At 38.0% G+C, this 15,025-nt stretch overlaps 1 protein-coding gene across 1 annotated transcript in view; it reads left to right on the top strand.

Moving 5' to 3' along the window:
* Positions 1-15,025, top strand: part of scaper (S-phase cyclin A-associated protein in the ER) — a 276,817-nt gene that overhangs the window by 21,088 nt on the left and 240,704 nt on the right. Inside the window, exons 2-3 of the mRNA XM_078430095.1 lie at positions 3,511-3,628; positions 7,456-7,544. Of these exons, the coding sequence (XP_078286221.1) occupies positions 3,511-3,628; positions 7,456-7,544 (207 nt within the window). The remainder of the gene's footprint in view (positions 1-3,510; positions 3,629-7,455; positions 7,545-15,025) is intronic.

Below are 15,025 nucleotides of genomic sequence, written 5' to 3'. Positions count from 1 at the left end.
GACACAAAAAGCTGGAGTAACTCAGCTGGTCAGACAGCATCTCTGGAGAAAAGGAATAGGTGAGGTTTCGGGTCGAGAGCCTTCTTCAGACTGAGAGTCAGGGGAAAGGGAAACTAGAGATATAGACGGTGATGTGGAGAGATATAGAACAAATGAATGAAAGATGTGCAAAAAAGGAAACATATCTTTGTTAGGTGAGAATGAGTATAGACAATGAGACTCAGCAAGGCGACTTTGAAGCTGTATGACTTGGGTGGGGGAGGGATGGAGAGAGAGGGGATGCAGGGGTTACTTGAAGTTAGAGAAAATCAATATTCATACCCTTGGGTTGTGAGCTGCCCAAGCAAAATATGAGATGCTGTTCCTTTATAAATACAAAATTGCCAAATAAATTCATAATCTCCATTTTTGGGATTTGGTCATGTGTGTAAAACTATGCTTTGAGACCTTGCATAATCTGAAAAGCCTTAAGTCATAATCTGAGTCTCTCCTCAATTTGCTCTTTGCAATGGAAAATTGCTTCAAACCTGTTCAATTATAGTGATGCTTGCACAGCTGCAGCATATTAGCAAGTTTTGAATTTAAATTACACTAAACCTAATCTCTCCTGCAATAAATTTTTATTGTCTCAATATTTGAGCCCCACAGATGTTTGCTTGTAACTTGTGTTTTGTTATCTGCTTCTGTAAACGTGAACTTGAGTAAAGTGATTTTTTTTAAGATTAATATTTTAGAAGCAGCAGGATTATGCCTCTCTCCTCTGGTCCACTATTTAATAAGATTGTGACTGTTCATATTCAATTCCAATTTTTGACAGATTCATTTCTCATGATTCCCTTGATGTACACAAATATACTTTATCCTTTTTTTTAAAATGTCCTCACAGTATAGAAAGAGAATATTCAGTCCATTAAGTCTTTGCTGGCTCTCAGTTCAACCCACTGCCTCCACTTTGTTTCCCTGTGACCTAATCTATCATGTCCCATTAACTCTAGCTGATTCTCCTGCCCCCCCCCCCCCCCCCCCACACTAATCTTGCTCTCTGTGACATGTTTGTATGTTCTCCCTGTCACGCTGTGGGTTTACCTTCTCACAGAAACTACCTTTAGTTTCTTTCCACATCCCAAATGTTGGTAGATTAACTGGCTAATGAAAATTACCACTGGTGTGGGTGGATGGTAGGAGAATTTGGGAGAGTTAATTTTGGATCTGCAGAGAGGAAAAATTGCGTAATGCACCTGCTGCCTAATGTTACTCCAGCAGGAGGTCTTTACAAGAGGCTTATCTTGGGTGTCCATTACGTTCTGTTGCTTCATGGTCGGACTTTCCCCACTCATTTCCTTTCCACTCTGTTGCTCTCTCCTTTTATTTAAAAAAAAATTACCTCCAATATAAATGTTCTGGCGATATCGTGACAGAGAAATTCATTGCCCAAGTATAGTTTGATTTTTCTGCACTTATCCAATTTTTAATGTGGTAATTGATCCTCAGCAACCTTGTCAGGCACCAGCAGTCGGGGAAAAAAAGTAGTGGCCACTTCTCTCTCCTCATGACACCTGTTTGACCTGATGAATATATCTATCACTTTATTTTCATTATGGATTTCCAACATTTTCTGTGTTTTGCTTCTATCTTAGTTGGTGTCTCTCTTCTTAAACACACTAGAATTATGTGTAAATTAGTTTTGGTTCCGTTTTCATTCTTTTACTGTACAGTTTACTATTTTCCAAATTGCAGGTAAGAACAGGATTAGACATGGATATGACATCCATAATGTCGATCATTTTGCCACTGCGAACTTTGAGCTATCACATAAGGTGCAACTGCTTTAGCAGGAGAGATATATTACTGGATCTTTTCTCACCCCGATTTGGGCGAGGTGAAGAAAAAAAAAAGACCTAGATACCAAGGGATGTGCTAAGCACCTCATGTTTTGATTTATTATCACCACGGTTAACAAGGTACAGTCTTGTTTGCTTTCCAAGCAATCGTACCATACTTGTGTACATCAAGTTGTGCAAAAGAGAAAATACAGTGCATAATATATAGCTACAGCTACAGAGAAAGTGTAGAGAATAAAAAAGTGCAAAGGCTGCAACAAAGTAGATTGGAAGGTTGGGAACTTATCCTTAGCATTGGATAGTCAAGAGTCTGATAATGGTGAGGTAGAAGCTGTTCTTGAATCTGGTAGTATGTGTTTTCAAACTTTTGTATCTTTTGCCCGACAGAAGAGAGGAGAAGACAGAATAACTGGGTTGTGAGGGATCCTTAATTATGTTGGATGCATTCCCAAGACAGTGAAGTAGGGATCAAGTCGTTGGGGAGGAGGTTGGATGGTTTGTATGATGGACTGGGCTATGTTCACAACTCCCTGAAATTTCTTGCAGTCTTGAACTGAGCAATTGCCATACTAAGGTGCGATGGTTCAGATAGGTTGCTTTCTACAGTGCATCTGTAGAAAATTGGTAGGAGTCATTGGAGACATGCCAAATTTCCTTAGCCTTCCAGAGGTATTTGTGATTTATTAGCCATGGCATCAAAGTGGATGGACCAGGACAAATCACTGGTGGTAATTACACCATGGAATTTGAAGCCCTCGACCATCTCCATTTCAGTATCATGGATGCAGACTGAGATGTGTACTTCATTCTGCTTTCTGAAGTCGATGACCTGGTCCATTGTTTTGTTGACATTAAGGGCTAGGAAGTTGTCTTGACATCATGCAAATAAGAATTTCATTGTTCTGTTTTGGGATGTATAACAATAAAACACTCTTGACTCTCTCTCTTCCTAGGTTCTCTATTTCCTTCCTTTACTCTGTCTTGTATTGTTTGAAATTTGGCCCTATGTGATGATATCATCTGCCTACGTGAGTGGAATTAGAGCAGAATTTGGCCGCACAGCCCTATTAACCAGAGAACTCCAATGATTAGGTCTTTGGTTGCAAAAAAACTTCTTATCTCATCCATGAAAGGACAGCTACTTATTTTGATACTTCGTCTTCAGGTTCTAGATACCTTAGCCAGGAGAAATGCCATCTCTCTATCTATTCTATCAAGTGTTGTACAAATTTTATAGTGCAGTATGGGACTGAGAACGCATCCTTGCTGGGCATTACTGTTGAGAATTATCGTGGAGGATGTTTTGTCACCTGTCCTTATTGATTGCAGTTAATGGGTCAGGAAGTCAAGGATCCATTTGCTGAGGGAGGTGCTGAGTCTTAGGTCCAGGTATTTGGAGATGAGTTTTGTTGCAATTATGATATTGAAGGTGGAGCTATAGTCAATAAATAGGAGTCTGACTGACATAGGTGGCCTTGTTATCCTGTGTTCCAAGGTTGAGTGTAGGGCCGTGGAGATTGTGTCTGCCGCTTTAATAATGGATCAAAGGCATTATGGCAGAGAATATTGAACACTGAGTGGATAATGAGTGAGCATTTGAGGAATGGAAGTAATTTATTTTTCGTCATGTAGCATTAGTTCATGTTAGATTTTTAAAACATCTTTTTAGGCTTCGTTCCAGCGATCCAATAGCCACGACAAAGTCCGAAAAATAGTGGCACAAGAAGGAAGGGCAGCTCGAAACCTGATTGCATGGAGTGTTCCCATGGAAAGTAAAGATGATGATGGTAAGTTCTAAATTATTTATTTTCTGCTTGTGTTACAATGATGATTGCAGTTCAAAATTAAATTCTTTGCCTGTAATGTTTTGTTGGGCTGTCTTGAAATTGTGAATTGGGCTACAAAAGTGGAAGACTAGACATTTGGGGATAAAACTGAACGCTGTGGACGGCCTTCAATACCTGACAGACAACTTAAGTGTTCAATTTTCTGACTGTATTCAAAACCTGGAAAGCCAGCCATTTGCTAGTCTGTCACTGTTGGTTTTAGATGAGAGAGCATCTGGCATACGCAACCACACAAGGATGTTGGCATTCAGCGACAGAAGAACTTGGAAGTGATAATATGTATTTGGCTTTGATAACTGTTTTGCCATTCACCAAGATCACGACTGCTGTTTAATCTCTGTTCTACTTCACAGCATTAACCCCATATCTGTTGATTTACTTAATATCTAAAAGATTTACCAATCTTAATCTTGAATATACTCGGAGACTGGGCCATCACAGCCCTATTGACCCAGAGAACTCCAATGAATAGGTCTTTGTGGTTGCAAAAAAAATTCTCCTTATCCCAGTGTTGAATAACTGCGACTTAATTTGATACTTTGTCTTCTAGTTCTAGGCAAAGTACAGCTAAACGATATGCCATCTCTTTGTCTATCCTGCCAAGTGTTGTACGAATTTTATATTTCAATGGGATAATCTCATTATTCTAATCTCAAGAGTGCAGGAATAGGCACTGAGTATATTCGTGGCTGAGAATGAGAAATTTGCCTAGGGAACCTTTGGGCATGAAATTTGTGCAGGAAAGGGGTGCCAGTGTAAAAAATCAGCAGCGACCGAAAAGGACGAAATATGAAGGATCAATCATCTTTCATTTCTGTTTCATACGTTGAGTGAGCATTGTGTAATACTAAAATTTATCAGTAGATGGTAGTCAAGAGATGCTAAAAACTAACATATGTGGTTGGTATTGATAGAACATTTGCTACAAATTAAACCGTGCCAATTAATTTTATTTTCACTTGGTTTGTTTGAACCTAAATTGCACGCAGGTCACAGCATTTGCAGTAGTGAAAGTCTGCAATTTTGTTTTATGGTTTAGCTTCAATAATTGTCTTCCTGACAATTGTCCCAGCCAGTACAATGAACAATAGAAATTTATACACAGGAGGAAGCCTGGTTGCTTGAAATTGTTAAACGTATTTTAATAAGAATATATAGATTTACATATAGATTATATATAGATTTTGTTTTCAATCCTAAACTAGGTATTATTACTCATTTCCAGACACACGTAGAAGCAGAGTCAAGCTCCCTCTAATGTGCCAGTGCGTTTCTTTTCATTGTAGAAAAAGCATCATTGCATTTTTTCCACGAACAATTTTCTTTATCTCTATGTTTAGTGCTTCTTTTCCAATACTGCAATTAGTCCAACTGTGCCCAGGGCTATAAGATTCATTTTACTCTTCAATTTTTGCTGGAGTCAACCTATACAAATACATGTACTAGTGATCCAGCAGATCTCTCTTCTTATTTCACTGTATTGAAACCTTTGCTACTCCAGGATAGTTCATGAGGATAGGAGCTTGCAATATGATGATAATTGTTACATAACCATCTTTTCAGCACACAGTACCATCATGTCAGCCACACATTGAAGGCTACATGAGAGGTCTAAACACATAACAAATGGCATTTCAATGAAACAAATGTAGAAGGTGTAACACAAATCGAAGTCTGATTTAGTTTAGTGCGAAGATAGCAAATTCAAACATTGCATCAACTGCGATCGAAAGTCTAAAATGCAAGATATTTCCCTAAATTTTTCATTACTTCACACTGTGACTTGATTTTAGAATATTATGCTAGTGATGGTGATTCTGCAACAAATATGACCATAGTTCCGGAAACTTCTCTGATACCTAAAAGAGCATTTAAAGATAATCTTCTAAAGAAATAACAAGTGGAAAACACAGCAAAAATTGTGTCATTAAATAGAAAAATCTAGCATATGAATTATCAAGGATACTGTTGGACTGCCGTTTTTATGAGCCCAAAGGATGTCAATGGCCTTTTTAGAAACTTATAATGTATGCAGTTATGTGTATTGTGGTTGTCTGTACAGTATTGCATTGTAATGTTGAGTCATCCTGAATACTTTCCACTTTCTATTACAACTTGGACATTTTGTCATATCTGCATCCAGAGATAAAGCAGCAAAGACTATGCTAAATTTCCCCCAGTTGGATCGAGGGCATGGTATTGATTATTGGGAAAGTGGATCCTTCAAATGGGCTGTCAGCGGTCAGGTTACATGGTCAAACAGTAGAAAATCAATGGGCGTGATGGGATACTGCTTGAAGGGATCAATGTTTTTAGAACCACAAGAGCATCAATAAAAGCGAGCTGGGGCTTGTCATTTGTAAATTCAGCACAATTACTGGTTTAAAATGGCTCATAATGACAGGCTGCCTCGCTAACTTATTTTGTAGATAATGGCTGCACATCAAATTTTATTTGTCACATCTGTTATGTTTATTTGGCAAGTCTCAATCCTAAAGTGGGTATGAAGTAACAAGCCATGGTAGGAGTAGATAAAGCATTAAGCGCTGCAAGAGATAAACTGGATTGACAGCAACAAAAAAAAGTTACTTAATTCTGAGGTTTCAACCCTTTGGAGAAGATTTTTAATATGTAGTTTCCTCATTAAACTGAGGGAGTATTGTGATGAAAGTAACAATAGATTTTAACTTATTTTTAACTTGCTATTCAAATATGGCAAAAATTAAAACAGGATTTGCTTATTTAAGATGAGTATCCTGAGTGGATTTCTCTGCTAAGTTTTTCATTACTCCATTTCTTTGGATACTTTAGCAATGCCAATGGCAGGTAAATGCGTATACTAAAAAAATATTTATTCAGTTTGTGGCATTTGGTTTAGAGTGTGTATTCATTTGTCAAACAGTTTACTTTGCCTCGGGATTTATTTTTGCTCTTGTACTGGGATTTTACTTTGAACCGAGATTTCAGTAAGTTGGCTTCCTCAGTCGTAAGCAGAAAGCCGCTGAAATGTAACTACATATTACTCTTTCATGAACTTTACAAATATATGTGGTATTCCATTTTTTAATTTTTCTGATTCAACAAAATAGTTGTCAACCATGTTTTCACTAGTTTGTAGATCTGTTTGCTCATTTCCGTCAAGTTATTTGTCCTTGATTTCTTTGAAGAAGAATCACTTTTTTTATGCAGGCAAATCAATAAATGAGTGGTTTTGGTCGCTCCAATTCATTGGGATGAATAACCAGTTATTTGTTTTGACCGTTGGGTGGTAATGGTTGAGGAAAAGGAAGGTGATCAAAATATCAGATTGTCATGAATATCTTCTTTAGCTACTCTTATGGGCAGATGGGGCCTCGATTCGCTGTTTCATGACAAGACAATGTAACTTTCCTAATTGTTCTGTACTTTGCCTGGCACTTTTCAAATCAAGCCCCCTTTTGCCTTCTGCAAAGTGCCACTGTGCAATCCTTTTCCTCCAAAGCATTCTATATGGCTGAAATATAAATGGCAACCTGTCATTTTGACAGTTTTGTAAAAACAACAGATTTTTGGAACTAATTGGTTGATTGAGATAATTGGTTGGTTGATCTGAGAAAATGTTCAAATATCTTTTCGTATTTTTAAAGTAAAACATATTACTTTAGACTTGTGTGCATCAACCATCTTATCTTTCCATTGTAGTTCAAGAAGGAAAACTCTTGTTTCAATATAATGTTTTTCAAGAAATTAACATTTTTTTCAATAACTTTTTAATGAAAATTTCCCAGCAAAATCCAAGACACACATCAGTGGAAAAACACAGGATGCAGTGAAGTCACAGCGAGCTGCTCAGAGTTCACAGAGGATCTTAAAGCAGGTACTTATGGGAATTAATGAGTGCTGTCTTTAAGATAAATAGTCCATTATAGCTTTGAAGTTCATGCACACTTTATGTTGACAAGTTATGTTATAATGCGTGTTGTCAGAAATTTAAGGCAGAATCTTCGGCCCAGACAATGTTGGCCGAAGCAGTTTATTTTTTACAGTGCTATCTGCTTATGTAAACCTGTCACGCTATATTATAAGAAAATAACTGCAGATGCTGGTACAAATCGAAGGTATTGATTCACAAAATGCTGGAGTAACTCAGCAGGTCAGGCAGCATCTCCGGAGAGAAGGAATGGGTGACGTTTCGGGTCGAGACCCTTCATCAGACTGATGTCAGGGGGGCGGGACAAAGGAAGGATATAGGTGGAGACAGGAAGATAGAGGGAGATCTGGGAAGGGGGAGGGGAAGAAGGAGGGGAAGAGAGGGACAGAGGAACTATCTAAAGTTGGAGAAGTTGATGTTCATACCACTGGGCTGCAAGCTGCCCAGGTGAAATATGAGGTGCTGTTCCTCCAATTTCCGGTGGGCCTCACTATGGCACTGGAGGAGGCCCATGACAGAAAGGTCAGACTGGGAATGGGAGGGGGAGTTGAAGTGCCCGACCACCGGGAGATCAGATTGGCCAACGTGGACCAAGCGCAGGTGTTGAGCTATATTAGAGGCTTGATGGTCGTATTGCTGAAGAATGACAAAGAGAATAATTATTCAGACCAATTTATGTCAGTAGCTTTCATTGTAATTGAATAAATTTTTAGTAGCCAAGTATGTATACATACAAGGAATTTGCCTTAGTGTAGACATTGAAATTATGATGTTTGAAGTAAGGACTGAATATATAGTGCTGTATTTAATCAGCGGTTTCTTAATCCAATACTTGAGGATTCTCATTCACATTTCTTTTCAGCAGACAATATTAAATCCTGCAATTGGAATGATCATCTGTGTTTTTGTTGCTGATGTGTTGTGAAATGAACTAGGGATTAAATATTTTACTTTTACTTTTTGATTTAGTTTGGGATGGTTTTCGTCACTTTGATTGTTTGCCAAACATGTGGGGATTTTTTTTCAATCTTGGACAAATGCATCAACTAAAAGCATTAGGCTGAAGGGCCTGTTTATGGTGTGTGACGGTATGATTCTAAAAGTAATAGAGTAGTGTTGCATGCGCATCCAGGATTTTTTTCTGACCACCTGTGCTTTTGTACTTTGAGAACTCTTCTCACTGAGTTGCACAGTCATATCAAGGCTTCTGTTTTATCTACTTTCTTTTTTTTAATGAAGTATTATCATTTACCTCATAAGCCAAATATTCTTGAAAATTTCAAGTTCTAAAAATCTTTAAGGGGCACAATGGCCTAGCTAATAGAGCTGCTGCCTCAACGTTCAATCCTGATCTCTGGTCTGTTTATGTGGAGTTTGCAAATTCTCCCACTGACTAAGTTGATTCCTTCGGGTGTTCATGCCTCAAAAATGTGCTCATTGGTAATTTTTTTAATATACCCATCGGCGAAGGTAGAAGAGGTCCTAGTTTAACTTCCCTTCCAACAGGTAGAACACCCGTGGTGTTGTGTTGAAGTGTTGGCCTAAATTTTTGAAACCCATGGCCGCCAGAGGTGAGAACCATTTAGAAGTCCACATATTTCTCCATCTTTGGCTAAATCATTATTTTGTACACATTTTAACAGTATTCAGTTTCTCCATGGGGGTGGGGAAGGATATCTTAATTTTTTAAATGTCCATTCCTTTGTGCAATTGCCTTTTTATAGAATTGCCTTTTATAGAGACTGATGAGACTCCTTCAGGAAGCAGTGCAGTGAATTCTCGGCCTAGAATACATTGGCATGGGTAAAGCAGCGATAAAGTCCTAATGCTTACCTTGTATACAAGCCCTCTGACTTCTATGAGTTTCTGGAATCTTTTCTACCCGCTTTGTTTTTCTTCAGAACCATGTACTTCTATTGGAATACCAATGGGAGCTATTTCTTTTGGTTTTGGTTGGAGTGGGTAATTGAATTAAAAGTCTTTGAATTAATAGACTGACTCTTTAATGAAGCAATTTGTCCTCTGGTTAATGGAAACTATGTATTGCAATTTCTATATGCCATTGTATAAATGACTTGGACCCAGCTGCAGCTTAAAACTGTGAGAGAGGCTCCCAGATAATAATATCCCACTCCATTCTTTTCAAATTCAAAAGGTTCCCTTTAACACTAAATCCTTTTCACCATTTGCAAATGAAGATATGACATTAATAGACTGTGATGTGGGATCTCACGATCCTGCTTCACTCAATGTACTGCGTAACACACTCCAAAATTTAATTTTGTCACCTTTAACTAATTTAGTTGAAGATCTGTCCAGAGGAACAATGTAAACGTTGTCCTGGAATGTGCAATGAAGCCTGAACATCTCAGTTAGACCTTTGCTTGTGTAAGGTAGCCAGAGTATGTGTTGGAAAAAACCAAATGAACTATTGCAATTGAAGAAGTGGAAACGAGGAACTGCAGATGCTGGTTTACCAAGGAAAGACACAAAATGCTGGAATAACTCAGCGGGCCAGGCAGCATCCCAGAAGGGTCTTGACCCAAAACGTCACCCATTCCTTGTCTTCAGAGATGCTGCCTGAGTTACTCCAGCTTTTTGTGCCTATACCTGTAGAACACGGATAGGTAAAATTTTAGGTCGGAGACCCTTCTTCAGACTGCCAGAAGAAGGTTCCCGACCTGAAATGTCACTTTCATGTTTTCCAGGGATGCTGCTGACCCACTGTGTTACTCCAGCATTTTGTGTCTTTCCTATTGCAATTGAACGTTACTTAATTTTAAATTTCAAAGCTATTTTGAGTTAAACACAGCGCTTGAGAGGGCACTAATTGAAAGGGTCGCTATGTCCAGGCTGAATCAGATTCTTACTTGACTGTTACCGGGCAAAGGATAGATTTTATTTTAATTGGTGATATGGGTGAGTGGGCTATTCGTAGTCTGAAAAGTTTCTTCATGTTAATAGCTTTATATTGTTAACAATTAGTATAACGATTTGTGCTTTTATTAAAAGTTATTATTATTTGAGAATTTGAAATCAAATGTTTGATATGAGTTTCTCCTTTAAGCATTTGAAAACTCCAAAGACGTACAGGTATGTAGGTTAATTGGCTGGGTAAATGTAAAAATTGTCCCTAGTGGGTGTAGGATAGTGTTAATGTACGGGGATCACTGGGCGGCACGGACTTGGAGGGCCGAAAAGGCCTGTTTACGGCTGTAGATATATGATGATATGATGATGATGATGAAATAAATGTGGTTAGCTGAATCCTGTGTGGTGCCTGCTGTTCTTTCATGTGGCCACTGGAGGGTGCTCTTGCTTTCTATTCACTTGCTTTGGAAGCACATTGATGAAAATTTACTTCAAGCAGTGACAGTGTAGCTATTAATGAAACCGAACAATTGTAAATTTAAATCTGGATCTCACTTTGTCTGGTTTTAATTATTTGTTGAAGGATATTTTGTGAATAATTGCCCTTGAATGATTATGTGTAGGTAGAGCATGCTGTTTCTTTTTTTCTGCTAGCCCCATGTAAAATAACAGTGGTTCTTGTCAGGCATCAAGGGTGATATTTTTATCAAGCTGTTGAAAACTTAATGCATACAAGAACAGAGGAGCTGCCCAATACCATAGAAAACTTTTGTTTAGATCTAATATCCCATTATAAAAATGTTTAGTGCTGCAATCTGCAGGCCGTTTTCCAGTTAAAATGCCTTCAGCTGTTTTAAAGTCTGCATTTCAACCATCTATTGAATCCAATATGCCACACTTCAGATCTCCCAGTGAGTTAATCTGAGATAAATGTATAGAATCCTTCTTGTATCCATGAGAGATAGATGTAACATGCTGAATTAACATTGGATATGTAGATTCAACTTGGGCATAGCAGCAATATCTTGGTGAACTATGCTATCCTGTTGATGGGCTGAGTTTGATGTTGACAGTATTCTAATATTCACCAACATATATTGCATTGGTCACAGATAAACAGCATTAAACATTTAGACATGAAATTCTGCTCTCAAAACAGACAGAATGCTGCTTATTATTGTTACATGACCCATAACTCAATATTTTCATAATTGATTGGATGTGAAAAATATAATGAAACAAGGAAATCTATACCGTCTCATAAATTTCCTCTGCTCTGTAAAGCAATTTATATTAAGCCAGTTTAATTTGACAGGGTCATTTGGGTCTCTGTATCTCATGCTCTCTCTAAATGTAAAATTGTTAAATCTGGAAATTTCTTATTAAATCGAGATGCTGTGTTTTAGTTATAAATCAATACTTATCGATTGTTTTGTGTGAAACAAAACACTCTCAGATTAAAAATGTAGAATCAGAATTATAACAGTGTACTATCTGCAGAACATCTTTCATGTTATCAGGCTTTTCATATTATCTTTTGTGCTAATTTTCTTAATTTGTCTCTGATAACTTGCTCAAGTTTGATTCCACAGGCACCAATCTGTTTCTAATATTACATTCATATGGCCATTCTTCGTCCATGTGGCTAGGGAGTAGAGTTTGAATGAAGGCTTCGATTTCTGCAAAAGCTAAATCTGCTTGCTTTCAGTCTGAGGATCATTAATGGAGGAAGGAAGAATTTGTTCTATTGCCATCTGTACCAATGTGTCACGTTTAAATGTATCTCCTTCCGAAAGGAATACATGTTCTACAGTTGTGTGGTAGATCGTATGTAAACATCCTAATAAGCAGTTGGATAAGCAACATAAAGATTTAAAAGCTCTTGAGGTAAATGTTTCAGCAATTCATGTTTTTTTTGTGTGGAAAGGAAACGTAACCACCAAAGTACGAAAGGTTTGTTAATTTGACCAGTTCAATTGGACGATTAGTAATTTCTATATCTCTAAGTTTGGGTTTAGTTTAGTTTAGAGATACAGCACAGAAACAGGCCCTTCGGCCCACCGAGTCCGCGCCGACTAGCGATCCCCGCACATGAACACTTTCCTACACGCACTAGGGACAATTTACATTTATACCAAGCCAAATAACCTACACACCTGTACGTCTTTGGAGTGTGGGAGGAAAGCGAAGATCTCGGAGAAAACCCACGCAGGTCATGGGGAGAACGTACAAACTCCGTACAGACAGCACCCGTAGTCGGGATGGAACCCAGGTCTCCGGCGTTGCATTTACTGTAAGGCAGCAACTCTACCGCTGCGCCACCGTGCCGCCCACCGTGGGTTGTGTGAGATTAAGTTTTGGTACGACAAATGGGAGTAGAGCGTCATTGCTGGTTGGAGTGCAGGTTTTGGGGGTTGTGATAAGCATTAAGAGAGCTCGATGAAAACTTATTACTTTGAGGGAGTAAGCCTGATTAACTCTCCCAGTTCGTGAATCTGTTTAGATGGTGTTATTTACAAGTGGATACTATGGCCTCAGTTGTTGCAATAATTGAAACTTTTTTTTTCCCGTAAAAGTATCCTTTTTTCAGGAAGCACAACCTAAAACAATAAGTAACAGGGAAATGTGGAAAAGATGGTGGAAAAGATGCAATAATCTAAATTTGAAGTTAAGACTTGAAAATAGAAACAAATGCAAGTATAAACAAAAGCAAAGAGAAGAAACAAGAAAAAATTATCTTGGGAAATGCAAGTAGAAATTAGTTCTACTCATGAGAAATTTGTCCTACTAAACCAGTGTGATACATTTTGATTGATTCTTTGAAAAATACAGCATGGAATCAGGCCCTTTGGTCTACCGAGTCCACGCCAGCCATTGGGTCATCCGTTCATACTGTTTCTATGTTATTCCACTTTCTCATCCACATCCTACTTACCAGAGGCAATGTACCTACAAACCAACATGTCTAGGATGTGGAAGAAAGCAGGTGTCCCCCGGAGAAAACCAATGCAGTCTCAGGGAAAACCTCCAATCCCCACACAGACAGCTGCTGAGGTCAAGATCAAACTCAGGTTTATAGAGCTCTGAGGCAGCAACACTACCAGCTGTGCCACTGTGCTGCCCTATAGTTTGCAAACGTCACCAACAAATTTAGTAGAGGCAAAATATTGTACTTTCTTGAAATAGTCAACAATGGTAGAGTTAATAAACCAGTGAGAAATTCCAAAGGTCTTTACTTGTCTATGACATGCTTTAATATTTACTGGGTCCAACACATTTGAAGAGAAGATTATTGAAAATTACTTCCATAGCTGCTAGTGCGCAACCATAACCTCATCATGACATTGGGATTTCATGTTTCATAGTCCAGTTAGGAACATGTGATTTGCTTAATATTCATAACTTGAAATTTTGTACCATGAATGGAATAAAATCACTAAATGTGAATCAACAAATCTTTCAACAAGAGTGGTCAAATATTTTGTCTTTTGTACAGTGATTATTGAGGTTTTTGTCAGGTAATCTATATAACCAGTCTAGTACAGAACTGGTTTATTATCTTGATAAAAGAAATGAAGCTGAACAATGAAAAGTGTGGGTAATATGCTTTACCGCTTCATACTGATGCATTCCAGTTAGCTTCAGATGAATAGTATATTAAGAAACACCAAATCGTTGTTTTGTTTTGCAAATTGCAGGGATTTTGTTCCTGGTGTCATATTCAATAAGGGATGTGTGTGAGGTCAAGCTTCAAGTATTGCGCAGCTGAGGAGATTGTTGGGACTATTGATTGTGACAAAGGATGTTCATGTGGAGACTGGAGAGACAACACTAGGAGATGGTTCATGTCCGCCTTTATAAGCAAAACCATGTAGGCGTTTTTACAATAGTGTATGGAATTTTAATTTAAAAGTAAACATTACAATTCTATTTTTAATATTTGCATCTTCATACATAGTAAGTATCAGCATTCTTCAAGCTTCTGTGTTCACCTCTGTGCTAGATTATTAAATAAATATTATCAACTTTCTAGCAATGGCAATAAGAATCTTTGCAATATTCCTATGTTTGTCAGCCCTGGATAGAATGATTGGAGGTAAATCCCGGCATTGTACTGCCATTACTACTCGGCAGCTGGTTCGGAATGACCCCTGCATGTAGCTAATGGAGGGTAAAATTCCAGGATTCGGCTGTACAGTCATATCCTTCTCCTTATGCCTTGACTGACAGTTATTGAACGGTAACAAATAAGTAGTGTCGGGGCTGGGTGGTAGCTGGGAGACAGAAGATGACCTTTCCATTAGCCAAATGGTACCTTAGTCTGTGCAGTTGGATAGGGTTACATACATGTAATTTTCTATCTGATTTCTTCTGGGTAAAACTGATTTTGCTATTAAACAAGTCTTTGCAAATTGCAAATACTAGTTTTACGCTATTTATAACATTTTGGTTTCCTAATTTAATTAAAGCAAGTTATGCTTTATGGAAGGAGCACTTTTCATAGTCGTTTCCTTTGTGTTCTATATACCAGACTTATCTTTTCATTGAAAGTTCAA

This window comes from Rhinoraja longicauda, chromosome 38 (genome assembly GCF_053455715.1).
Source record: "Rhinoraja longicauda isolate Sanriku21f chromosome 38, sRhiLon1.1, whole genome shotgun sequence".
Classification (NCBI taxonomy): domain Eukaryota; kingdom Metazoa; phylum Chordata; class Chondrichthyes; order Rajiformes; family Arhynchobatidae; genus Rhinoraja; species Rhinoraja longicauda.
This window is presented reverse-complemented; position numbering and strand designations above follow the sequence as displayed.